At 36.5% G+C, this 27,377-nt stretch overlaps 1 protein-coding gene across 8 annotated transcripts; it reads left to right on the top strand.

The window, feature by feature from the left end:
- The first annotated feature begins 3 nt into the window (after window positions 1-3).
- BRD9 (bromodomain containing 9) lies at window positions 4-27,377 on the top strand. 8 transcript variants are annotated; one of them, XM_075052380.1, is made up of 18 exons: window positions 4-164; window positions 731-951; window positions 2,658-2,790; window positions 4,503-4,563; window positions 5,463-5,607; window positions 9,669-9,779; window positions 10,650-10,762; window positions 12,868-12,996; window positions 13,833-13,965; window positions 16,328-16,403; window positions 18,242-18,337; window positions 19,115-19,247; window positions 20,023-20,134; window positions 21,743-21,781; window positions 22,242-22,313; window positions 23,697-23,799; window positions 25,466-25,633; window positions 26,380-27,377. In XM_075052380.1, the coding sequence occupies exons 1-18, from the start codon at window positions 92-94 to the stop codon at window positions 26,478-26,480; spliced, it is 2,019 nt and encodes a 672-aa protein (XP_074908481.1). In that variant the 5' UTR covers window positions 4-91; the 3' UTR covers window positions 26,481-27,377. The 8 variants fall into 8 exon arrangements, with proteins under 8 accessions (XP_074908481.1, XP_074908482.1, XP_074908480.1 ...); XM_075052381.1 differs by having other exon boundaries at window positions 10,647-10,762; window positions 12,907-12,996; XM_075052379.1 differs by having other exon boundaries at window positions 10,647-10,762.

The following is a 27,377-nucleotide window of genomic DNA, read 5'->3' as shown; positions in this document are numbered from 1 at the left end:
TTCCTCCGCGGCGGGGCGGAAGGAGCCGCGTCCGCCCCGAGCGCTTCCGCCGAGGGGAAGGAGGCGGCGGCCGGTGGGGGCCGGCTCCGCCATGGGGAAGAAGCACAAGAAACACAAAGCGGAGAAGGCGGAATGGCGCTCGGCCTCCGCCACCGCCTACAGCGGTAAGACCTCGGGGGCGGGGGGAGACGATAGAGGCGGACGGAGGCGGCGCGGAGGGAAGCGAAGCTCCTGTCAGCGGGGGAGGCGAAGCGGGCGGCGGCCTGAGGGAGGCGGGAGGCGGGCGGCGGCCGGGGCCGGGCGAAGGCGGCTCCGGAGGGGCCTGGGGCGGGCGGTGGTGTTGGTGGGCCTTGAGACCGAGCGGTCTTGGTGGTTCCTGCGGCTGTCGGCGAGGGATGCCGGTCTGTGCCCTTGGTCGGGCGGCGCTTGGGTTTCACCTTCCTCTGACAAGGATTTCGGGAGCGTTTTCTGGGAGAGCCGAGGAGTTAGTTCCATACTGCAGTACCTTACTCCAGACCTGCGGGTCTGTGGAAAAGCATGATGCAGAATGTGCTGAACGACTGTTTCTTAACAGGGATTTGTTAGCCCTGGCTGCTATTTTTCTCTCCAAACGTATTGCGCATATTTTCAACCCGCAGCAAGTTCTAGTACTTCTAGAAGGCGCAGCAATAATTGCTGTTTGTTATCGCTTCCATGTGCGTTCGTGAGATGTTTTACTTTTTTATTTTAGATTATGTGGATAAGCCTTTGGAAAAACCTCTAAAGCTGGTGCTTAAAGTCGGAGGAAGTGAAGTGACTGAACTTTCTGGGTCAGGGCATGATTCTAGTTACTATGATGACAGATCAGATCATGAGCGAGAACGACATAAAGAAAAGAAGAAAAAAAAGAAAAAAAAGTCTGAGAAGGAAAAAGAAAAGCATCTAGATGATGAGGAAAGAAGAAAGAGAAAGGTAAACTGTGATTTTTAGAATTCAAACATACCGGTCTTCTTCATGCTTGCTTATCAGATATAAAATCTGGTGTGGAGTATCAGAACCTTTTTTTTTTTTTTTTTTTTGTAATCACTGTCGCAAGAAGCGTATTGTTTGGAGACAGCCCTTCACCAAATGTGGAAAACCCCTCTGTGTGTTTTGGTGTATTTCTCCCATTTAAAAGAGATATCCCTGTGATTATTTTTTTTTAACAAAGTAAAAGCTCGTTTCTTGTAACTGCTTGTTTGTCATATTCATTTGCTTTGTCTGTAAGTATGAATAGTTCTGGTTTTAAGTTGGATGTTTTGTATTTCAGCGGGGTTAGAAACATGTTTTTCTACCCTTTTGAGGAGGGTATTTTCAGCTTTTCAAATAAATCTAGATTGCATTTCTTTTCCTGAGATATGCCAAGTTATTGGACATTGAAATTGATATGTTTACTCAAAACAGCTTTCTGAAATCTGATCTGTTGAGTACTGTGGTACAATAGTCTTGCTGTCTCTTGTTTAGAATAACCTGCAGGCTAGGCTTTGCAGCTCTGTTAGTAGCAAATGGTATGATCACCTTAGTTGTCTGTGCTGAACCTTTAGGAGTTAGATTGAAATCAGCAAGAAGAAGACGGTACAGTTACCTGTATAGTTTCATTTTAATGGTATTTCTTTTATGTACTAATGATTCTCTGACCTCTCTGCTTTTTAATTCTCTTCTGTCATGTAGGTTTACTATTCTCCTATGACAGTTTTTTGGTACTACTTTATATGTGTGTATGGCTAACATCTGTCATTTTGAATTGATTTATTTGTTAGGCTTGTACTACATGAAAGTGATATATCTTGTAGGATTTTTCAGAAGCTCTTGAATACAAGGAAAATTTTCTTTGTACAAACATTTTAAATGTTTCAGTTAAGAGTATGGCTGTGACTTGAAATGTAGCAAAACAACTGTCTTTAATAGAAGATCTTGCAGCATCAAATCAAATTATTTGTTTTGCCTTTGCTAAATTGGGGGTGGGGTGGATTTTTTTTTTCCCCCAGAACTTCATTATTAGTGCCTGCAAGAGAAGCTAACGAAAAGATAAGTAACAAAACTGTAGTCTGAACAAAGTTAATGAAAGTATGCTTTTCTGTGCAAACATGAATAATGACTGTGAGATTATAGGAGTGACTCAGGCATGCCTTTGCTTTGAAGCTCAGGAAGAGATCATTAATTGCCACCACTGTTACAAAGCATTTCTTACGGTTCTTTTGTAGATGGCTTACTTTATTGACTCCTATTTAATGCACCAAACAACAAAAACACATTGATCAAAGCAGAGCTACAGATTGATTTTTACTGAATAGTAAATTAACTTTCTTCGGTCTCTGGTGTAGCTTATTATCATGCAATATAAATATATATATGTATATAAATAGCTTCAGTGTTTAACATTCTTTTCAGTAAAAGTACAGTAACTAATGATAGAACGATAGTATATTGAATACAAAGAAGCAAAAGCTGAACTGTATTAGCTTTAATTGGAGAAGAAAATTGAAAATGTGACAGTGCAAATGGATGCACTATTGCTTAAACCATATTACGGCTCAGAGTATTCCAAACAAAAAATCACTGTCTCTTACCTTTTGGTATGTGGGATTGCATATTTCAAGTACGTTCTTCAGAAATCTGTCTTCTTCCTGCTGTGCTAGGAAGAGAAAAAGAGGAAAAGGGAGAAGGAACAGTGTGACACTGAAGGAGAAACTGATGACTTTGATCCTGGGAAAAAAGTGGAGGTTGAACCTCCTCCAGATCGTCCTGTCAGAGCATGCAGAACTCAGCCAGGTGAGCAATATGAAAAATTAAATCACCTTGGGTGTTTCTAAAAGCACACACAACAAAGCTTTTGTCAAAGGTACCAAAATGTACAATTTCCATGAGGATTTGCTGAAATCTAGAGACCTTATTTTTTCCAACATTCAGAACTTTCTGCTATCTGAAAAGTCAATATTCCTCTTGGTGCTTTTGGGTTTTAGTATGTTTGTTTTCATGTGACTGAACTTGCCAAGGACATCTGTCTCTGGCTTCTGTTAATTGGCAGAATAAAGCTAGTATAAAAGTATTACTGTGCGTAGTGTTGACCTAATTCCTTTTCCTTAGCATTTACAGAACAATGGTCAGAATGTCTGAAACAAAGTTTTGCTCGGTTCAAGAGAAAAGAATCTTGCAGAGACTGCTTAGCTGTTGTTATGGTCTTTTTTTATAACCTATGTGGAATTTTAATTTTAGTATCTCTATTTTCATCAAAAGTATGGCAGTAAGTTGTGATAGGATGATTCTAAAGACCATAGTCCCCCCAGTTTTCATTTACCAATCTTTAATTCTCATCACTAGCCAAAATACTTATCAGTTGCGTGTGGTAACTTCTGCATGTTTAATCCCTTCAGATTTTGTCATGCTTTCTCTGCCTGTAGCCATTGCTTGATAGTTAAATCTCAACATTATCCAGTGGAAACTTTTACTTACAAGAATTTTCAAATACATCATGATCTTGCTACACATATGCCTGGAAAAGGAACTTAGTAGCAAAAAGTTGGGTCTTTGGAACACTGCCCATTGACTGGTCAAGTAATGTATTGAGGAATTTTCTAATTATGACTGCACATTAAATTGAGGAATGGTGTCCATCAACTGTCAAGGTGACCTGATAGGGGTAACTGAAATTTTCTGGTCAAAGCTACATGTCTCCGGAGCCTTGAAAAACTGACAAGCTAAAACCTGCTCTCTATATTGACAAGGCTTATATTGTCATCTGCTTGGGAAATGTCGTTCAAAAGCATACAAATTACCTTACCTCTTCTGGTTAAGAAAGGAAATGTCTCTGCATTATCATGTTGAAGAGTTGGAGTTTTAATTCTAGATTTCAGCATGCTGCTGCTTTAGTTTTCCAAACTTCGCATTAAAGCTAGTCTCTCTGACATATGTGCATGGAACAGGTAATAAATATGTAGTGTTTATTGCTTAATCTGTACAGGAAGTGAAATCGTAATCAGTACCTCTCTTGGTACAAATCTGCATCTATTTGTCACTCTTCTTTTTGATGGAAAAGATTCAGAGAAGCTAATTGCATGGGTGTTATGGTAAAGAAACCATTAGAATTGAATGGATAACATGTTGCAAGAACATGGATTTCCCAACTGCAGTATATGAGGAACCAAGTTGCACTTTTCTTTTCCTATAAAAATACATAACACCTTACTTGCACCTTGTTAATACATTTTCTTACAACTACTAGACTTAGCATTACATCTGACTTAACACCTACTAGTTTCTAATGTGATTAAAACTCAGTAAGTAGTAAAGGAGAAGAAATAGTTACTGTATGCTTAGAAATCTGATGTGCTTCTGCTTTGAAATCCATGTCTCACTGACCTTCAGGTCAGTACAAGCTGTACTTGTAGTTAAGCTTTTTCTGTCTGGTATTTATCGTTAAAATGAATAAATATACCTATATTCTGTTTCATTGCACTTACCTGTGTTTCCATCTCAAACTGCAGCTGAAAATGAGAGCACACCGATCCAGCAATTACTAGAACACTTCCTTCGCCAGCTTCAGAGGTATTGAGCATCTTGTGTCTACAGCTGTGTCAACAGATTCTAATGTGTATTTGTATGTGTTACTTTACAACTTCTTATTCTGGTTTTCTGTTTGAAAATAGTGCCTAAAGACTGGCTGTAGTATGTTTGGTAATCTTCGTAACCTTGTCAGACCTGGTGGTTTTTAAAGATTAGTTGAGGAAAGTTATTACCAACTATGCAGTTCTAGCTTTTGGTGGGGAAGTGTTTTGGGCAAGGGGTACGTTGCCATTATAAATTTATTAAATACTAATGACTTAATTTGTGAATTAAAAAACAGTTCTGAATTTTAATAGTTTAAAAGATTGGACTGTTCTCATGAAATTTTGTTTTATTCTGTGTCATCTGTCAGATACCAAAGCAAGTTTATACCTGCTTACTTGATAATCCTCTTAATTTGGAGAGGCTTTTTATTTTATTGTTTTCCATAAGATTGTTAATGCTGTACCTCATGTTTTTTAAAAAAAAAAGTAATTTTCCTTTTTTATTACATGGCAATAAGCTGAATTTGGAACTAATTTGAAAATATTAAACACTGTAGTTATTGCTAGAGGACCTCATGAACAAGAAGAATTGAAGAGGTTATTACTCAGTGAAGCCAAAAGACCCATTTGAAATGTAGATAGAGACACAGAAAGCATACAAGAAATAATTAAGTAATTCAAGAACTAGCTGAGTCTCTTTCAGAAAGTCTACATATGCATAATCAAAATTCTCTCCTATATGAGGAAATTTTTCAAATATGCTTCTGTTTTATGAGAGTGCGCTTAGTGTTTTTTCTTTTTAAGTAGTGCTATTCTTTTTATACTATGAATGTGGTATATAAACAATGATAATTTTGTTTGCTGATATAAATCTAAATGTATTGTTTTTATTTTTAGGAAAGATCCTCATGGGTTTTTTGCTTTTCCAGTCACGGATGCCATTGCTCCAGGATATTCCATGATAATAAAGCACCCTATGGATTTTGGTACGATGAAGGAAAAAATTGCAGCAAATGAATACAAATCAGTCACTGAATTCAAGGTGAATTAATAGATATTTAGTTATTTCAAAACTGTTTAGTAAGAAACTGAAGATTCCTTTTAACTATAGAAGCCTTTCTTACATTAATTATTTTAATGTGCATTTTTTCAGAACTGAGCACTTTTGTATGTTCTGTGTGGTAGAATGGGTATCTTGCTTTGTTTTTCACTGTGGAAGCTCTGTATTTGTCAGATTCTACTACGATCTACTACAAATTACTGTGGAAACCAAGAACATGCTCTAAAGTTCTATGGAATTCATGCTGCTAGACATAAACAGGAGTAAGACTATCACAAAGGCTTAGGTAGAATTCCAGGTTCTTCAACCACTTATTTTTTTATCTTTAATTATCCTGTTTTCCATATAACTTCATTTGGAATGGTCTTTTGGCAGAAACTTACTTGGCAAGTTTATTGGCAACTTGACTTGGCTATTTTGTGTATTGCTACTGCTGTAATACTTTACTGGATGCATTGTCGTTTTACAGACAGTGCAGTAAGAAATCTTTTCATGGTATTGCCAGCTCCTGGAAGGAAAGGAGTTTTCTTTAACTGATTCATGAAGTTCTATTAGCTGCCTTCAGTGTTATTGTTTTCTAGAGTGGTGTTGATATAACAACAGACTTGGCAGAGAGGATTGGCTTGCTTCTCAGGGTTAATTTCTTCTTTTGAAAGGTCCAGCAAGGTGAGAAAGAATGGCTTTTATTTTTTATAGGTGCTCTGGCAAAGATTACTGTTTTGTTATGTATGCTTTATTTTTTGAAAAAGGTATAGAGATTTACAGGAAATAGTAAAGCAGGATTCATAATAGCATTGCCATCAGCAATGCCTTCAGGTCTCTAAATTCTGTTGGCTTGCTGGATTGTCTTATTCAGCAACTTAAAAAGGAAGTTTGAATGGGAGCTCTGTGCCTCTAGTTACAGGCAAGGTTGCAATATTGAAGCTGGTGGAATAGCAACCTAAAAAAAAAAAGGAAAGAAAATTGCAGTACTGTTTAGGCTGACAGATTCTTTTTTTTATGAAGGACTTAGTTTCTGCTGATACTCTGAGGAGCAATAAATAGTTGCTAGAAGTCTCCAGCTTACAGTGACATAGAGGTTGGACTCACTTTCTAGATATATGAGTGTACCTAGTTATGCTTATGCCTTTGTAATTCTATGTAATACAGAAATGAAGTCTATAGGTTTTTGACCTCTGAAACAAGGCCTGCTCAAACAATTATCCTTCATTTCTGATATACCTATTATAATCAGCTGAGGCTAGTCACAAGCCAATAAATAATCTAAGACTAGAATCCACAAGAACCATTTTCTGCATTTATAAGAGGGGAAATTGCTGCAGGAGACTCATCAGTTTTGCTGCTGAAAAAAGGGTCTACTTCAAAGTTGGGCAAGCAAAAGACTCTTCTCTGTCCTTTTCTGCAGCACTTCAAAGGTCATCGCTAGATGTATAGCTCACATGGTCTTCATCTGCTTTTTGGCTCATAGTTTGCTCCTCCATGTCACCTTCTCAATTTCTATTTTTGTGATGGTGTCGTTAAGTGAAGTCAGATGGCTTAAATGCTGTAGAAAGTCACAGACTCTATTCACCTACTTGCTTATATGGGCTTGATGACAACTACTAAATGATTAGGAGAGCACTGCTCTGACACCCCTATATGGAAACAGGAAATAAAACAATTTTTTGTTGTTACAGAATCTGATCAGGATTGCAGTAGGGCAAGGTTATTTTTTGTAATTGTTGGGTGCCAGAGAAAGTTTTAGAAAGACTTTTATGTCCATCCACAATAGTAACCTTCAAAAATCTTTGTCTCAGGAAATCTGTTCACTGGTCTGTAAACTCAATGGGTTAACTTTTCAAAAAGCATACCATTCTGTTTGCATACACTTTTGCACATGGTCAAGTTGTCATCAAATATAGTGGACTCATGCACAAAAAAATCTGCATTTGTGTCTACAGAATAAGTGAAACCTAATTGCTTGAACAATCGTTGTTTAAATATTGAAAAGTTACTAAGAGATAAAAATACATTCTTAAACCAGGTGCCACTTTAATTTGTTAGGGTCGAATTTCTGAAGTGCCCGGAAAGACTACTGCATGAATCTTGATTATTGATTTGCTAACTTCAGAAATTTTCAGAGGCATACAATAATGTCATCTTAATTCAGTGTTTTGTAGAGCTTCTAATAATGCTTTACTCTACAGATCAGTAGCACGTGACTAGAAAAAAGGCACCCTAGAAAAAGCTTTTACAATCTGCAACAAAATTTTTTTGGTTCTGTTTACAGTGGACTCTGTTGCACCTTTGTTTTGGGACACCAGCTGCCCACCAAAGCCATTCTATGACTCCTCTGCCTCAGCTGGACAGGGGAGAGAAAATATAACAGAGGGCTTGTGGGTTGAGATAAGGACAGGGAGAGATCACTCAACCAATTACTGTCACAGGCAAAACAGACTCAACTTGGGGAAAATTAACTCAATTTATTGCCAATCAACCAGAGTAGGATAATGAGAAATAAAAACAAAGCTCAAACCACCTTCCCTCCACCCCTCCCTTCTTCCTGGGCACAACTTCACTCCTGGATTCTCTACCTACCCCACACAGTGTTGCAGGGGGACGGGGAATGGGGGTTATGGTCAGTTCATCACACGTCTCTGCCGCTTCATCCTCTTCAGGGGCAGGACTCATCACTCTTTTCCCCTGCTCCAGCGTGGGGTCCTCCCACGGGAGACAGTCCTCCACAAACTTCTCCAGCATGGGTCCTTCCTACAAGCTGCAGTTCTTCATTAACTGCTCCAGCATGGGTCCCTTCCACGGGCTGCAGTCCTTCAGGAGCACCCTGCTCTGCTGTGGGCCCCCAACGGGGTCACAAGTCCTGCCAGAAAACCTGCTCCAGCGTGGGCTCCTCTCTCCACAGATCCGCAGGTCCTGCCAGGAGCCTGCTCCAGCGTGGGCTTCCCGTGGGGTCACAGCCTCCTTCAGGCACCCACCTGCTCCGGCGTGGGGTCCTCCCCGGGCTGCAGGTGGAGATCTGCTCCCCCATGGACCTCCCTGGGCTGCAGGGGGACAGCCTGCCTCACCGTGGTCTTCCCCATAGGCTGCAGGGGAATCTCTGCTCTGGCATCTGGAGCATCTCCTCCCCTCCTTCTGCACTGACCTGGGGGTCTGCAGGGTTGTCTCTCTTACATGTCCTCATTCCTCTCTCCGGCTGCCGTTTCTGTGCCCCAGCAACTTTTTTTTCCTTCTTAAATATGTTCTCCCAGAGGCGCTACCACTGTCACTGATGGGCTCAGCCATGGCCAGCAGCGGGTCTGTCTCAGAGCCAGCTGGTATTGGCTCTGTCAGGCATAGGGGAATCTTCTAGCAGTTTCTCACAGAAGCCACCCCTGTAACCCCCTGGCTACTAGAACCTTGCCACACAAACCCAATACAACTTGCATCAGTAAAAATTACTTGAAATTATGTGTGACACATAACCATTCAAAGGAGAAGACAAAATCAGGCTTGGCTGTTCTGTTTTTTGTTGCATGCAATGAGCATCCAGAAGACTGTTTCTTATGCTTTGCAGTTTTCTTTTTTTGTTTTTGTTTTAATGCAAGCGACTGAGGAAGCGGTCAAATTACTAGAATTAAAATTATATGTAAGACACTTTGTATCTTTCTGATGTCATTGTATTTCTCGAGTCCGTTCTGATTTAGAAGGTGGGAAAAACACTAAAAAGTACTTACCTTGGTACCTCAGTCCTATTAATTTCTCCATTTCTTCTCTTTGGTCCATTTGCATAAGGAGGAAATGTTACATCTGGCATTCAGGGAAAAGTTGTGCGGTTTGGGTTTTTTTGTAACCAAAAAGCCAATTCCAAACAAAAGTGAGCATCTTGAAGCAAAAAGGGCTCAAACCTTTGCAATTCTGTGTGACCTTTTGGCTTGCATTTACTCCATGAACCTACTGCTAAAATATTGCTGTGTTCTTCACAGAGCTGCTGTGATGGATTGGTATCTTCCAGTCATTTAACAAAGGAAATGAAAATTTTAACAGTTCTTTTGTTTTGTATTTTACAGGCAGATTTTAAACTGATGTGTGATAATGCAATGACTTACAACAGACCAGATACTGTTTACTACAAGCTAGCCAAGAAGATACTGCACACGGGCTTTAAGATGATGAGCAAAGTAAGAGAACTATTAAAAACAAAAAGCAGAAACTCTTCAGGGGGGTTGGGGGTGGTGTGGGGTGGTGTGTTGTCATACTTAAAAGGAACATAATTAATAACAATGATAAGTGTTATTTCATCCATCTGTGATTAATTATAGCAGTGCCTGTTAGTGCTGCTGTATTTAAGGGCTTGATAGCATTCTTGTTTTAACCATACCCTTATTTCTCAGCTTTATCTGCACCACTGAAGTCTGTAGGAACTTTTTCCACCGGCCTCAGTGGAAGCAACTAAGATCTGTGTTTATAAAACCCAACTGTAAAATACTGCTTCTGGTTGAAACTTTGAAAACAAGATCTCTTTTAAGTTTTATTTCTGCATAAACAAGAATTTTTTTTTTTTTTTTTTTTTTAAGTTGGTGGGTGTAGGGGAGGTTTCAGGGGTTTCACAGATGCGTGCATGCAAACACTTTTTACTCATACAGTTGTTGGCTTGTAAAATGAAGTTATTTTGGTGAGCTGCTCTGTGTGTGTGCATGCGTGTGTGTGCGCGTATGCATGTGTTGCAGTTATGGTAAGTTTTGTGTAAAATAGGCAGTTGTCTTTGCATATGCAGTTTTGTTTGTTTGTTTGTTTCTCTCTTGATAGTTGGGCTGCAGAAATTCTGATGCCATGCTACCATGACCAAATCATGTTGCATCGCCATTGGAAACGAGGCATTAAGAACAAAATAAGGCCATGGCCATTCCCATCCCATCCCATTATCATAGCATCTTGGCTATGAGGGAAAGGTTAAGTCCCTGCCGCTCTGTCCTTTCTGATTCTAGGAACGGCTGTTAGCTTTGAAGCGCAGCATGTCGTTTATGCAGGACATGGATTTTTCTCAGCAGGCAGCTCTTTTGGGTGATGAAGACACAGCAGTTGAGGAACCTGTCCCTGAAGTTGTTCCTGTACAAGCAGAGACTACCAAGAAATCCAAAAAGCAAAATAAAGAAGTTATTAGGTAAAGGTTTTAATGGGCATGCTTACTGGTTTGTTGCAGCTTTTGTAATATTAGACAGCAGCAAAGAATTGAGCAAAAAATCTCCTTTCAGCCTTTCTCCTTGTGGTCAATAGGGTAAATGGGCAATTTTATTGTATTTTATTTGTTTGTTTATTTATAGAACTAGTTTAATAACCCAGTGATTCCCAACTTGAAACAAACAGTTCAAAGAATCACTGCATATTCTTTTAAACACTTACAGTTAAAGTATATATAGCTATTTTTATCCTTATTTATATCTATGTTAAATAATGAGAGTTTCTTCTCATGATGCTTTGAAATGTACTTTCATTTTTAACATAGCCACAAATACCTTCTGCATCTTGTCCTTTTTTGTAAAGTGATTGACTATATCAAAACCTAACAGGATCTTTCTGGGAGGCAAAGTGGCCCCAGATCAGTAAATTATTTTATTTAACTTTAGTCTTATCTGGCAGGTTGTAGAGATGCAGGAGATTATTTCTGGAGCAGATGATAACATCTTCCCAATGAAATCTTACTAAGCTTCTTCATAAAATACACTGCTAGTGCAATAGCTGTCTTCCAGCTAATAGGCACCCCTGTGTCGCAAAGTCATGTTTTTATAGTTAAAATCTAATTTTAGTCTAACTAAAGGGTTTTATTTTCTATTTTATGAGGAGATTTTAGCGGATACTGTGATTTACAAGCAAAGTGTGTTGTTCAGTGTACTTACATAGACATCCTAGGATAGATGGTGAATTTAAATTCTAAGGCATTATATCAAGTGGAATTTTATGAAAATAAAACTAAGAGCATTACTAGGCAAGTCTTAAATAATCTGATCATGTAGATATGTTCCGCAGGCTTCTTTCTTAAACATCCAAAGTAAAAAAGTGAAATGTAACTTGTTATTCCAAGTTCATGCTCTCTCATTTTTGTTAAAAGTGAACTTTAGAGTTATAATCAGCCACATTTTTTTTTTTGTTACACTTTAAGCATTTTTATGATCCTGCTTAATGTCTGATGGAAGTAGTAGTATTTTAATGTAGTTGTTTTATGGAAATAGGAGACTGCAACATGTATCTTCAAAAGCAATTTTAAACTGAGTAATTTTTTTGGCTGGAACTATTCTAATGTCAGCATGCAGAAACATATCTGTTGCTGTATCATGGAGAGTTATCAAGGTGCAATTTGTTCTTTGTTTAATGGATTGTGTATAGGAATTAACTGAAGGTACCTTTCTGTAAACAAGACTTGATTGGGGGGGAGGTGGTTTGGGTTTTGTTTGGTTGGTTTTTTTAAAAGATGATGATTTGGTTTGTATGGTGCCCAGAATAATAGATTTTCTCTTCTAATTAATTTTTACATAAACTCCATTACAGGAGTAACTTTGTACTTGGCCACTTTTTCTGTGCTCATCTTCAAATACAGATAGCTAACAGGGCAAGAAATTGAGACTGCCAAGCAATATAGTACTGCTCTGTCTTTAATATCTACCTTAACATACAATTCAGATAGTTAAAAATAACTGACCTTTAATTTTATCCTGATACCAGTTTCCTTATAATCAGTTGTGGTATAAATTTACTTTCCTGTTCTTTTCAGTGTTCATGTAACTGTAGTAGTTGGAATTTGTTTTTTCTAATTAACTTGACCTTTTAAACACTTGTATTTTGGCGTCAGTAGGATAGATATTATTCTTTTTGATGTACAGTAAGAGCTTTGGGGGGAGAATCAAACCTAACAGCAGATACTTTTGCCTTTGTATTTCACAGTTAAAAACAGAGAAGGAGCTGAAGTCAATGTTTGCAAAGTATTAAAGCAGTTTAGACCTCTATACTGTAGTTTAAAAAGTGACTTGATCAGTTGGACATCCTAATATCTAAGTAGTTTTTGAAAATTTTGTCCAGGATGTCGCAACCTTCTGAACATTCTTGCAAAATTCTTGTCCATGAAGTATTCTGTAGAGTGTGATAGAAAGTGTCAGTTGTTGAGGAGTTTCCTGCTGTGTACACCCTTTCTTAAAGTTTCAATGAAACAAAAATCGTATAACACATTTGTCTCATAATAGTATGATCCTGTGATCTTTTTATTGTCTTTAATAGCAAAACTTTCTTGTGTATCGGATCTGAATCTCTATACAGAGAGAAATTCTTAGCTAAGCAAATGGAAGAAGATAACCCACGAGAGAGAAATGGATTTGGTGTGAGGAGATGCTCTACCCAGTACCTAAGGTGTTTGGCCCTAGTGTCTAATGTCCATATAATGCCCTGAAAGATTTCGATGTACAAAGTTTATTTTAAATATATAATATAATGAAGACTGCCATGTCCTATGATATCTTCGCACTTCCCCTTATAATACTACCTTTCTCTGATTTTCTGTAATAGCTAAGATATGTCCTGTTCCATCTTAGGTATGCTTGTTTGTTATGTTTTTACTGTTTTGGTGCTTTAATGAAAAGGGATGTATTGAAAGATAAATGTTAAATTCTGTAATTTAAATAAGGAGGAATGGCCTGATTGATACTGATTACAAATACTAATTGCCAATATTAACAAACATAGGAATTAAAGGACTCCCTGTTAGACTGGGAGCAGTGTCCTACTTCTACAAGCAACTAAATGACATAATACTCATAAATGCAGCCTGTTGGGTTTTTTTTTCTCAGATCACAGTTACACAGTCTCCATTCCTTCATCATGTAATTTATTTTCTGCATTTTTCTATTTGGAATTTGTGAAAATAGCATATTCACGCATGTGGGAGACTAAGGACACATACAGCATTCACCTTGTATTAATGCAATTTTACTCCCAATCTCCGTTTTGTAATACTTCCTTTATTTTCATCAAGGTACAGAAACAATTAAATTTTTGAAGTTTGGTAGTTTTCAGCTTCTGCTGCAAAACTTCAGTTTCATAATATGATTATAATTCCACTTAAATGCTAAAGTAGACTGACACTGGGAGAGGAGCGGGACTGGTGGTTTTATTTAGCAAACCCAGAATCAGCCCTTTGTTTTGTTTTAGCTTTTAATTTCTACAGCTACTCCTCTTCTCTTTCTTAGTTGCATATTTGAACCTGAGGGAAATGCGTGCAGCCTGACAGATAGCACCGCTGAAGAACATGTCCTGGCACTAGTGGAACATGCAGCAGATGAAGCTCGGGATAGGATCAATCGATATCTACCCAACAGCAAGGTCTACTGCACAACAAAGTTCACAATTCCATTTTGTGTCTGACTATTGAATGCTTTGTCTCATCTTAGGAAATAGGCTTCAGTATTAATATTTTCTGAGACTAACATTTAGGATGTATGTTTTGTGTGGAATACCAATGTGACAGTTGTCTATCATTTAGTTCCCACTGAAGCCCATTGTAGGGTGTCCTAAATGGATCTCAAGTTGTATGGTGTGTTGAACTTCTTTAGAAATTCACTTGCAGAAAACAGTGAAATGTTGCTCAGTCTTGAATCTGGCTTCCTTAATTGCAACGCTTAGCATTGAAAGTGATTAAAATAGCATCATGCTATTTTTATTGTTGCAACCTCAGAAAAAGCAAACTTTGGCATAGGTTGAAGGGTTATTAGGATTTCTGCCCCCAACCTAAGGAATTCAGGAATTTTTTAAGTGTTAAATTACTGTTTTCAATGAGAAGTCCAGAACCTCTTGTAGTCTTGTGCCTACAAGTAGGAGCTGTTCCGCTATAGTACGTTGTTGCTTGTGTACAAAATACAGACGTCTTTCAGTGACTAGGAGAAGATAGCAGTAGTTTGTCCATGTTGGAATTTTGGACAGTGCTAACCACAGGTTTGATCATCTTGATCGTGATTCTGATGCTGTTCCATGTGTTTGGGTTTTGTGCTGTTCCAAGAGTTGGAAGGAAAAGCTCAGTGATACTGTTAGTGCAGTTTCCTCAGCATGATCTGTTTATGGGCTGTGTTTTTCTTAGGTATGAGATAATACTGGATTCCTTCATTACTTCATGCTAGGGTTGGACTGAATGCTACAGGCATTTGCTACAGGCCTGTGTTGACATACGTTTATTCTGTTTTGCTTGCATCATGTAGAGTCTTATGACCACCTTTGTCATCATTCCTCATTGTCACATACTCTAGTGACCACTGCAATCAAAAAAAAAAAATGAGGATGTTGCTACATCCTGCATTTTCCACCTATTTTTTAACAACTGTTGCAGAAGAAACTCTTTCTTTGAAGCATTAGTGGTAGCAGTTGTGTCTTCAAACTTCTATATCTATTTCTTGGACAATGGCCCTTGTTATGCAGTCACCTTAGGCTCAACTGGGTTAGGAAGTAGAGCCTCAAAGACCAGTGGGAGAAGGTTTGGCTTCTTCAGTATATTTCTGTTTCTTTAGATAATTAGAAGACTTGCTAGGATTGAAGGCTATTTGAGACCTCCAAAGTAAGGGTGGCTTTTTAAAAACCCTTTAAAGCAATACCAATCTTTTGCTATGTGCTAGCTTTACTGAAAAGGCCTTTCGTGCTGATGCAGTCAGTTTTGCAGTGTTCAAGAAACAGTTGTTCTAGGTATGCAGTTCTTAATTGTCTAGGCTGTTAATCAGCTAGACAACCCGCTGCAGATCCCACTGAATCTAGGTAACACTGACACGTTCTTAAGAGTTCAGCCGTTGTTAGCTTTTGCCATCAGTTGAATGTATCGATCCTGTTTATTCCTTTTCCAGCATTTGTCACCTCTATTTTTATTATATGCCAACATTAGCTTTGGCCTTATGTATTGAGAGTTTTAAACTTTTTAAGAGGGAGGGAAAGAAAACAAAATAGGGGAGAGGTTTATTGTTCAATTTACTTGAAAGTATTTACTAGTATTTCTTTAGGGAGAACATAGTTTTCATTTTCCATCTTTCCTGAGAAGTTACAGTCTTTTTTGCACGATTCATGTGTAGTCAGTTTCTGACATCAGCTTAGTTTGTTGCATCAGTTCTGGCTCTATCTTTACAGACCTTAGTGTGTTCTATTGTCTTTCACATCTCTGGCTGTCTTTTTAGCATTGTGTTTGTGTGCTCTGCTAGGTCTGTAACAGCACTTCCTCCTCTTTAAGATTTTGATAGCATGTTCATAAAAGTAATTAGATAAAGTTGTGGGTGAGATATGAAAACAAGCAGTTCAGTCTAGATTTGAAAATACACAGTGAGGTAGATTGTGGGTAGGAGTTGCAGTTCTGCTTCTTTTCTAAAAAGAAAGTGTGTTCTAGGCTTGGCAGTCAGAATCCCTGGCTCCATACTAATTATAATGGAATTGTTTTTGTTTTGGATGAATACTTTGGATCTGATTTAGGAAGATGAATAAGGTGTTGTATATATGACATACGAACTTCTACTCCTAAGTCTTCTGTTCTGAAGCATTTGCTAGGTGGTGATAAATAGCTGTGACCCAAGATTCCTGTATTAAAAAGGGAATACCAGAGTGTGGGATCTGAATACAGCTAAAAATGCTTTTTATAGTTTTCTGTGTAAGTGAGCAACTCCTTGAATTTGGACTGTTTTGAGTGATTGCTTCTGTATCTTTGTGGTTCTATTTACAGATTGGTTATCTGAAAAAAAATGGAGATGGAACTTTATTATTTAGTGTAGTAAATTCATCTGATCCAGAAGCAGAAGGTAAATGCCATAATCTTTCAAGAAAACGTTTGTAATGTTCAATGTTCTAGCAGATTTTGAAGTCTTACATACAGTAGTATGTACAGATATGTACAGATATGTACAGTATGTACAGAAGTACATACAGATGCTGGGTAGTATAGATGAGGGTTTTTTTGTTTGTTTTTTGTTTAATTATTCCCCAAACCATTTTCCCCAACAGCTATATTTAGTATCTCCAGTATAAGATGTTTCTCTTTGCCTTTCAAATTTTCACTCTTCTTCTACTGATGCTAACAGTAAGAAGGTAAAACAGTATCTGTTTATAGGCACTTATACATTGCTGCAACTTTATAGAGAACTTGGAAGACAGGCTTTTGCTCCAAGTACCCTGTAGTGTTAAAATCTAATAAACAAAAGGTGAAGGAAAGTGCTTTAATCCTATGTAAATGTGCAGTGCACAGATGTAAATTCAGAATTGTCTGTCTTAATTTCCTAATTTAAATTATTAGCTACAATTTCAGTTGTAAGTTAATTAGATTTTGCTTAATTGTTTTTCTTTAGTTCCTTGATCTTTTCTGTGGGTTTTTGTTTGTGTTAGTCCTATACAATATTTATATTGTCTTATGCTTTCCACTTGTTTTAGTTTTGAGCTCAAAATGCAGAAGTTTGGAAAGTTTGTAATGAATGAAATGTCATAGTCTTTATGCTGCTGTATGTCACATTGATTTAGCACTTCCTTCTCTGCACCTTTTGAGATTGGAATTCATTCACAGCTTACCTATTGTTGCTCTGATGAATGCATGAACCCTTTTGACTAGTCACATTTCTGTTGATTTTTTTGATTCGGAGATACAAGCCTGTAACTCTATTACTGTCTAAATTTTCATTTGGAATTTTTCTGGAATTAAATTGAGCAGCTCAGCTGCCATCATGCCCTTACCTATTTCTGAAAAAAGTAGTAAAATTAATGTGATTTAATACATCTGAAATCATGCCACTGAAAATTTAGACAGTGATGATAATGGGAGCAGAACAAGCTTCTGCTGCGTGCTATAAAGTACTGTACTGCTTCCTGACGTTTCTGTGCTCCAGAATCATTTTTTGATTGTGTAGTTAATACTAGTTACACTGAATTTACAGCTAATAGTATAATCTGAATTTTTGTTGTAGTTTGTTTTTTGTTGTTTTGGGATTTTTAATCCTAGTAAGGTTCTAGGGATAAACTTGCTTTCTGTTGTTCAGTAATTGAGCATAATTACTATTAGGATCCAGAACAGCCAGAGAGATTTCAAATAACTGGAAGTGTCCCACATGTTGTTGGGATTTTTTTTTTATTATTTTTTTTTTTTTTTAGTTTAAAAGCATATTCCAAATTATTTGAGCCATTTTAATTAAGCAATTCTCAGAACTTTAGAAGAAAAAAATATTGCTATAGCCATAATGGTAATTATCTTAACAAGGTTCTTTACATGGTATCTGGGTTTCTATAGACAAACTACCACTTAGTCAACAGAAGAAATTGCTTTTATCACTTCATAATATCTGGATCTTGAATGTTTGTGAATCAGCTAGTAGAAGAATTTCAGATGCTGCTGTACACTTTAAAAGTGAAATAACTAAGCAAGCCATAGATCTTGTGAATAAGAGATGGAAACATATTTACAGCATCTATTTGAAATTTAAATGGAGAACCTGAATTACACTACCTATCCTTAAAGTACAGATTAAAAGACATTTAGCCTTTATGGTAACTGCAATGTTTTAAAATGGCAAAATCTAAATATTCACCATAAATAAATTTTAAACATTAAAAGTTTTTCTAAAAATTATTACCTTCTTTTAAATCAAATTATTAGAGGAAGAAACTCACCCAGTGGATCTGAGTTCACTGTCAAGCAAATTATTACCTGGCTTCACTACACTGGGCTTTAAAGATGAACGAAGAAATAAAGGTAAATGCCAAAGAATATGTTTTAACTTTGTGTTATTAGATGTTTGAGCCATTTCTTGATATAAAATAATTTCAGATTATACCTGTCTCCAAAAGAAAGTTCACTTGGTTATTTCTGTAATATACAATTATTCCATTTACAGCAGAATGCAGTTTTAATTAAATTGATTTTTTTGCTTATTAAACATAACTTATTTAGGAGTTTATGGATTAATGTTTGGCCTTAGTGCTATAGCCACACTAGAAGCTTTCCAATAGTGGTACTCCCCTTTCTCTGGAGGAAATAATTTTTCCTGAGCAACTGCGCTTAAAAGTTGAGAAAAGACCCTTTTGGTCATTTGCATTTTTGTATCATATGACAAGGATTTCACAAACTGTGGATTTTTTTTTCTAGTATTATTTACATTTTTCATTGTTTTTAATCTGCTCGCCAGAAACTGACTGGCAAACAACAGTGAAGTAGACATCTGCAAAAAGCAGAAATATAAAAGCAGGTGGGGGGATGAATCTTTTTTTTGTGGGAGTGGGGTGGTTAACTAGTTCTTTATTTTCCAGTAGTGTAAGTACGCTTATTTATATGGTTAAAATAGTTGCACTGATTCTAGAGTCTGGAAGTGTCCTTGAGATAATTGCTCTTGATTTCAGTTGGAGGAAAAAATACACTGCACTTTCTGTATCTGTTTCAGAAAACAAAATCTTTTTTGTTTTTCTTTTTCCCCCCAAGTCATCTTCTACACTTGTGTTAATCATTTGCCATGTCTTTCTTCTACCTGTCTAGTAACCTTTCTTACAAGTGCTAGTACAGCACCTTCCATGCAAAACAATTCTATATTTCATGATTTGAAATCAGATGAAGTGGAACTCTTGTACTCAGCATATGGTGATGAAACTGGGATACAGTGTGCCTTAAGGTAAGCGCTTCCTTATTAGGAGGCCTAACTTCTCATCGCAATTTTATGAAAAGCAGTTTGGACCAAATGTCAACTAGGAGCCTCCAAATCCTGATATTTTTTTCTAAAACTTAAATTTAAAATAACTCACTATAAAACTTGAAGCTAGCTTTCATCCTGGTTGGTTGGGTTTTTTGGGGGGTTGGTTTATTGGTTTTGGTTTTTTCCCATTTGCACTTTTAAGTTACCCTGTTTTATTGCAAGGCTGTTATGGATCTTGCTATTAGGGCCTTTGACCACAGGATATTGTAGGCTGCTAAAGATTTAGCATTTTGCTTTAAACCCAGCAGTAAGTAGGTTTAGATATGCAAGTAATAGATTTCAGTGACTTTAACACAGTGATATTTTTCAAGGAGGTTCAAAACAGAAGTACTTGAAAAGGAAAATGCCACTTTTCATTAAATTGTTAATTTTGGAGGGAAAGAATTAATCACAAGCTTTTTGCTTCTCTGTGCTTTTTTTTTTTAAACCCAGTACCAATGATAGTTCAAGTGAAAATTTGCTGGTAGTTGTGAAAAACAGGTTTGCACATACACTTACTTCCATTTAAAAAACAAAACAACAACCAACCCTTCTTGAAGGCCTTTATTACTTTTCTGAAGAAGCATAAAAAAGTAAAAGAACAAGGAAAATGTAGGTGTAATGCAGCATAGTTGGGGAAAACCATATTACAAGTTGAAATATTTTTTACGAAAGTAAACATTTTCTGTAATGCTTATATCTCCATTCCTATTAGCTTACAAGAATTTGTGAAGGACGCTGGAAATTACAGCAAGAAAATAGTAGATGATCTTCTGGACCAGATCACTAGTGGAGATCATTCCAAAACTATTTATCAGCTAAAGCAGGTGTGTCCTTGATGCACAGAAATGTCACAAGTTCATCAAAACAAGAACGGGCCTGTTTCTGTTTTTTAATGTAGTATGAGATGCTTTGTTTCACTGTCAGTTTAAGCAGTGCAGGCTTAGCTGTTCATGCAGCCATGCGGTGAGCCAAATTAGAAACTGAATTAATCAGCAGACAAGTAATCTTTTTCTTTTCTTCAGCAAGATCAATTCTCCAATGTGGTTCACTATGTGACTGCAGAAAGGAAGAGGCAGGGGGGTGCAAGACAGCAGTGGGGAGAAAAGGCCAACCAACTGAATGGTGTTTGGGGAGCCCTGTCACTCAATGTCATGATATGTATCTGCTTCTGAGTTATATTGCAATGCTTTCAATTTAAGTGCAAAATATATTCCTTGTGGAAGGTTTAATTATTTGGAACATTGAAATAATGTTGGAGAATAGATTAATACCACTGTACAGGTATCTGTTACCCAACAGTGCTAACTTCTAAATTCATGTAGTATGTCTGAAGGAAAAACTTTTAACTTATTTCCAAAAGCACTTTACCGAGGAGATTCATACTAAGACTGGAGAAGAGATTTTTCTCAGAAGTGTGTATAATTCCAGTAGGAATCTTTGTATTCCCAAGACAAAATAGACTACCAGAAACTGCAAAATCTTGTTTCATATTATCTTCACTCTGAAAACCTCTCTTAGTTTGAAATAATTGTCTGCTGTTTAAAATCATGACATTCTGAATGATTCAAGAATAAAGAAAGGGATGCGGGGGGGAGGATGGAAAGTACTCGGACTTCCTGACATGGAAGAATGAGATTTAGCATAATCTCTGCAGACTTAGAAGTAGAAAAGGCTAAGTGATGTTTGGGGAAAAGGAGACAATAGAATGAAAAATACAGAGGACCCTTCAGAATTTTCTGGGTATTTTTTTCCAGTCCCTACTGGAAAAAGATTGAAGCAGGAAGAAATGTAAAGGTTAGTTAAAAAAAATTGGAAAGTTCAAAAAGTTCAAAAACAGTATTTTGAATATTCTTCTACATTTAGAAATGTGTGTATACAACATATTGAACTTAGCTTTAAAATAAAACGTGCCTTTCCCTTTTTGCCACCCTGTTCTATGGATACTGTTCCAAATGAGAATTTCTGAATACCTTTCAAATGGTTAATGGCTATTTGCACTTAGAAATGCTGTTCAGTTGTGACATATGTGGATATGTACAGATTTTGTACAGTTAAATGTGTTTCAGTGATGATGTGCCATGGTGTTTTATGCTTGAGTATTTTGGGCTGCTACATTTGAGTAAGAATGAATAGCTCTAAAAGTGCAACTTAAATGACTTGGAATCAGAAGTTACTGAAGTAATGACTAAGGTACCACACTTGAATATAAAATTCATAGGCAGAAGAAATAGTGTAAGGGGATTCAGAGATTAGTTAAAATGCATAATACTGAAATATTTCAAAACAGCAACTGTTACATTGTAATTGCATTACAGATATGTGAAAAGGTTAGCTGTCTCTCATTTTGTGTTTGAATATACTTGAAATTATAGAAGAGAGAGGTCTCTCCCTTATGTTGAATAAAACTAATTGTTAGTATTCTTTCTTTCTAGAGGCGAAACATCCCAGTAAAACCCCTGGATGAAGTTAAAGTAAGTTATGCTGATACTCAGTCTGTCTGGGTTTTTTCCATGGGAAAAAGTGTCTTGTCATTTAAAGTAGAGAAAGTTATGTCCTCTGGGCTTCCAACATTCAAATCCCTAATTTTATTTAATGTGCATCTGTTCTATATAATACTACAGAAAAGATTGGTAAGTGGAGTATATGATAAAGAAGAGACTGTTAGTTAGTCCTAAAGACGCTGTCCTAAGAGGCTGTCCTGGTTAGTTCTAAATTGTTTATAGAAATGTATATGGTCACCCTTTAGGGAAGAGCTAGTCTTTATTTTTTGTGTAAAGGTTCTATGCAAGCATCATAAAACATGATAGTGTTCTGTGGTGGCCTAGGATCTGATCACGGTAAACCAGTAAATTACACAGACTTAAGAGTATTCTTAGGAAACAAGTATAAGCTATGAAATGCTAAGATCTAAAATATGATTTTGTTCTTTAGGTTCTGCCAGTTCTCATAAAAGAAGAACACAAGTTGCGTAATACCTGTCCAGATTCTTCCAAACAGATTATGGTAAGGTGATTTGTGTTTAAAAAAAAAAAATGCCTTGAGACATTCATTTTGTTTCAGTGCAAGGATGTGCATGCTGCATGCTCTGAGGTTCTGAGGTAGAAGATTAAAATTATTAAGATTCAAGTATCTAGAATAAGCTTTCAGTACTTAAAACGGATTCTCTGACACTCAGTCTATTTTAGTTAGTGGCTTTGTTTGTCCTGTTGTTCTGTATTTCTAATTCAGCATGCATAACTAAAATCTCAGAGACAGGAAGACCACTTAGGAATCTGAAAGATACTTGATCTGCTGATGAATATTTGAGGTTCAGTCTGCTGTAAAAGTGGAAAAAAACCAGTGCTATTTATCAGTTTTACCACATCCATTGAAAATGTCTTTTAGAAAGTAGGGGTAAATAATGCACATGTTACGCTTTCACGGTTAGTAATCAAATCTTTCTTTAAGTGGTACAGGTTTTATCTTGCAAATTATATGTGACAACAGAAGATATGCACTGTATTCCATGGCAATTCACATAAAAATTATATAGATTACATTATAGCAACTAATAAAATTTATAGTTTTATAAATATTCCTTATATTTTGTGGAAAGGTTTGTATCTCTCTAGAAGGTGACTGGTTAAGTTAATTCATGAAAGTGCTAAATTTCATTTTCATATTTCTAAAAGATAATACCTGGTTGTGTATTTACCTGCATGTCTTATTTTTCCTGCTGGAATAGGCAACCTTAGAGAATTCTGTTAGAATGCGTTTTGAAGCTTAATGACTTTTACTTTGATCTCTTATTTTTTGCCATTACATAGCAGCATTGCAACAGGTATGGAAGAAATGAAATTGTTGTAGTGCAGGCTGTATTTCATTATCCAAATTTACAGAAAAAATACTGGAGAGACCAGCTCCAGCTGATGCTGTGTAGGGGGAGGCCTACCTAACTGGTTTTATTAGTCACATACTAAAAATTCCAATAAATCCAGTGTTGCATTAAGAAGGTGAGGGAAAAGAGGATCTGGGAGTGGTTCATGATGGGGAATACTGATAATGCTTCCCCCCACCAGGGTTCTGCCATGGGACAGGGATGAGTTGAGCATGTAATTGAGTCCCAGAGGATTCAGTAATGTTGGTTTCAACAGTCCCGGATGATGAGATGAAAGATACTTAGACTGCTGTGCAGATCCCTTGCTATTCATGTGACCGGTCTGTCCTGGAACCATGTTTGAGCTGCCTGTGAGCCGCAGGTTAGCCGAGATGGTTATGGATGCTCCAGTCTCAAGTGTTGTGATACACACTTCTGAGAGTGTGGATTCATGCGTTTACCTTAAACATTAAAAAGTTATTATGACAGCTTGTCACTATTGCTAGTCTTTGTTTCTTGTATTTTAATAGGTTGGAGAATCTGCTGGAGACAGTAACACTTCTGACTTGGACTTTCTGTCTATGAAACCATATTCTGATGTATCTCTTGATATTTCTATGTTAAGTTCATTAGGTAAGTAATTAAATATACAAGACATCAATTATGGTTTAGTTGTACCATTTAGGCAAAGTAACAGCTGGATTTGCTAAGAATAAAAACGTGTTCAAAAAGTAGTAATAAGTCTACATTTGACATGGGTTAAAGTCTAGGGCTGGTACAAGATAAATGAAACCTTGGTCTGTTTTTCCTTTGAGACATCCATGTGCTAGCCAAGCTAACTTTTCCTGTACCACTGAAGAAACCAAAGTATTTGTACTTCACAATTTTGATAGCTTTGCTTGTTTTTTATGTGTTCATAGTAATGCAAATTTTAAGATTCATTGTGGAGCTTTGTCTCAGAAATGTTACTGCTTCATATGCTGTCTTTTGAAATAACTTGGGAAGTAGTTAAGTATGTGAGGCTCAATCATATCACCACTTGGAATGTCCCAAAACAAAAAGCAGAAGAAACTATAGGTGTTGGAAAGACTTTACCTTCAAATAAAGCAGATGCATAGAAGTATTAGGATACTTTCAAATACACATCTTTGATAGGTATCCTCCTTTAAATAGTACAGAAAGTAATGTTCCCATTTCTGCCAGCTGCTGAGCTGGTCAAATGTCTTAAAAAATGTCATCACAAAAAAAAAAAATAGTGCTTATGGTTTAAGATACTTGTAATTCAAAATGTGAAAGATGCCAAACTGTCTATTATAAAACATAACCAAGGTTATTGAAAGCTTAAAGAAAAAAAACATTTCTATAGATTTCTCCCATAGGTGCAGTATTCTTTGAAAAGCAGTTGTAAGCTCTGATTATGCTGTTACACACTAATTTTATTGCAGTTCAGTAAAAAATTAGTAAATATCCATTTTTATAGATAATGTTTAGCCATATCAATCTTACTACGAATTTCTTGCTCCACTGAAAGCTGCTTATATTTTTCTTCTTTGATCTTTCTGTAAATAATCATAGATAATTCTAATTCTAGATAATGTAGCTTCTGGAGAGAGTTTATGGCATTATTTCTTATAATTCTTGCAAAGTTAGCAAGGTCTGCATTGAAGACAGCCCAAAGAGAAGGGAAAGAGTTTATTTTCCAGCTTGAAGTTGAGGGAAATTTTTTTAAGTCTTCAGATGAAAGAACAGCGTATGTTGGCAGATACTGGCAGTTCTTTCCAATTTTATTTGGCTTACTATAAAATCAGTGTTGCTGGAGAAGATACTGTTCTAAAAACTTTCTGTGATGGGGATTTCTTCACCTCCATAAATTACATCTTCTATTTTAACTGTATTTTAAGTTAGATATTTAAGTAATCTTTCTACTGACTTACTCTCCTTTGCTGCAAACTAAATGCATTATTTCATGTCTGAAGTTTAACAGATGAGGAAGACAAATTAAGCTCTTATAGCTGTTTAAATACTGGGAGTCAGTTCAGTTTCAGCCATTTCTTGTGGCACTCTCCTTCACTGTCCAGTATCGCCAAATACATTTCAACATGTATTTCTTGAAACTGAAAACAGCTCTGCAGCTGTTGCCTTTTGGAAGTGCAAAGGACAGTGCAAAGCTGACATCATTTGTGTAATAGACAACACTTGTGTTAACTTATTTTAGAATTTTTTTATAGTGACTTTGTAATTCATGAGTCAATCTGCATGTGCTAATTATGGGGTTTGGTTGGTAACTGGTGGCCCTTAGGGAAAGTGAAGAAGGAGCTTGATCATGATGATAACCATTTACATCTGGATGAAACAACGAAGTTGCTGCAGGACCTTCATGAAGCTCAGGCTGACAGAGTGGGATCCCGGCCATCATCCAATTTGAGTTCCCTTTCCAATACCTCTGAAAGAGACCAACATCATCTTGGTAAAGTTACTTGTGTCGCAGAAGTTGCAATACTTCTGCTCTAATTGAAACTGGTTAAAACTTACATTTTGATTTATGTAAATCTTTGTATGAAACTACTCTGATAAAACAGTGTGCTGACTACAGGATCATGTTTTAATTTTTAAATATGCATGGCAAAGGCAACTAAGAAGGCATACTTTTGACCTGCGGAATTAAGAACACTAATTGTAGTTACTTATTTTTTGACGAGGCATGATTGAAGTAATTGCGAAGTAAATTGATACTGAGTGGCAAATCCCTATGTGCACTTGAATTTTATGCTGTTAGAAATACTGATGAGTAGGTAACGTTTATTTTACTTTGGCATATGCAGCACCTAACAGGTGGGAGTCTACAATAGTCTTCCAGCTGTAAAATTCAGTGCTAAGACAGGATGATAGGGTAACATACCCCTTAACAATTTGGTGCTATTTCTGAGAGGGTAGGAGATGTTGGCTGGATGATACTCAATTACATTTTGTATAATTTTTCAACTCAGAGTAATAGAATAATGACTGCTTTTTTAAAAAGTATCTAAATTACTGAAGAACCTCGTAACTTCTTTTCCAAAATCTCCTGTTTAAATATCATTTAAATGTCTCTTTTGCTTTAAAAGTCTGAAAGGAACATGTGAAATAATCATGCTGTTTCTATATATAAATATCTCTCCATTATTTTTCTGTACTTTTAAAGGTTTTGAATTTTTTTTTTCCTGTATTCTACAGGAAGCCCCTCTCATCTGAGTGTTGGAGAACAGCAAGACATGGTTCATGATCCCTATGAATTTCTTCAGTCTCCAGAAACCTCAAATGCCACTACTAACTGATCTGACATGTACTATATATATTTTGTATTTTAATTGTATTATGTTTTTATAAAGTTTTTGTCTATGGCAAAAACCTCAATTTTGTCCTCTTTTTCTGTGAGGATTCCTGTATAGTATTATCAAATATGCTGGATTAAGCAACAACAACAACAAAAAACTATTTAGTACATCATGTTGTTAGCAATGTACCAAAACCTGCTTTTGATTTGTTTGTTGAGGGAGATCATTGTCTACTGGTGTGTGAATCTTGACTTAAAAACAACAAATAATGTGCTAAAAAAATTTGTATTTTATAAAAATTAAAAAGTGATAACCTTCCCAGTATCATGGCAGCAGTCATTAAGTGTTTCTAGTAGAATTATCTACCAGTCCTGTTCAGGTCTTAACTTGAACGCCTTCAACGAGGAATATTTTATTTCAGCAGTGACCCAACTGCATGAATTGTGATCGTTATGTTTCCCATCTCCTAACCCTAATAACCTGTAGAAGTTGTTTCTGTTTCCCCATATTTTTAAATCTTTTTAATCACTCTAGAGAATGCTTAATTTGAGAGTAACAATAGTTGGTAGTTGCATTAAAATGCTCACTATGAGAATTCTACCCTGGATCTAAAAAAGTTGAATGGTTTTGTGATCCCTTGTGTCTTGAAACACAAAGAAGATACAATACTTATATTTTTTAATTTGATTTGTATATTTACTTGGATGGAAAAAATACTGGATAAGGTGTGCTTTTCAGTAATTTTGAAACAAACTTTTATAATTCAGTACTGATGTAACTGGTGGCTTTTGTACCATTGATATGTGCAAGCTGGACAGATATGAATTTTACAGTATTTTGTAAATAATAATAAAATTACAAAACCACTTTAGATGTTTGCAAATATCTTGTTCTTGC

Source organism: Buteo buteo, chromosome 20 (assembly GCF_964188355.1).
Source record: "Buteo buteo chromosome 20, bButBut1.hap1.1, whole genome shotgun sequence".
Lineage (NCBI taxonomy): Eukaryota > Metazoa > Chordata > Aves > Accipitriformes > Accipitridae > Buteo > Buteo buteo.
Note: the sequence above shows the minus strand (reverse complement) of the source record. Positions and strands in the feature narration are given on the sequence as shown.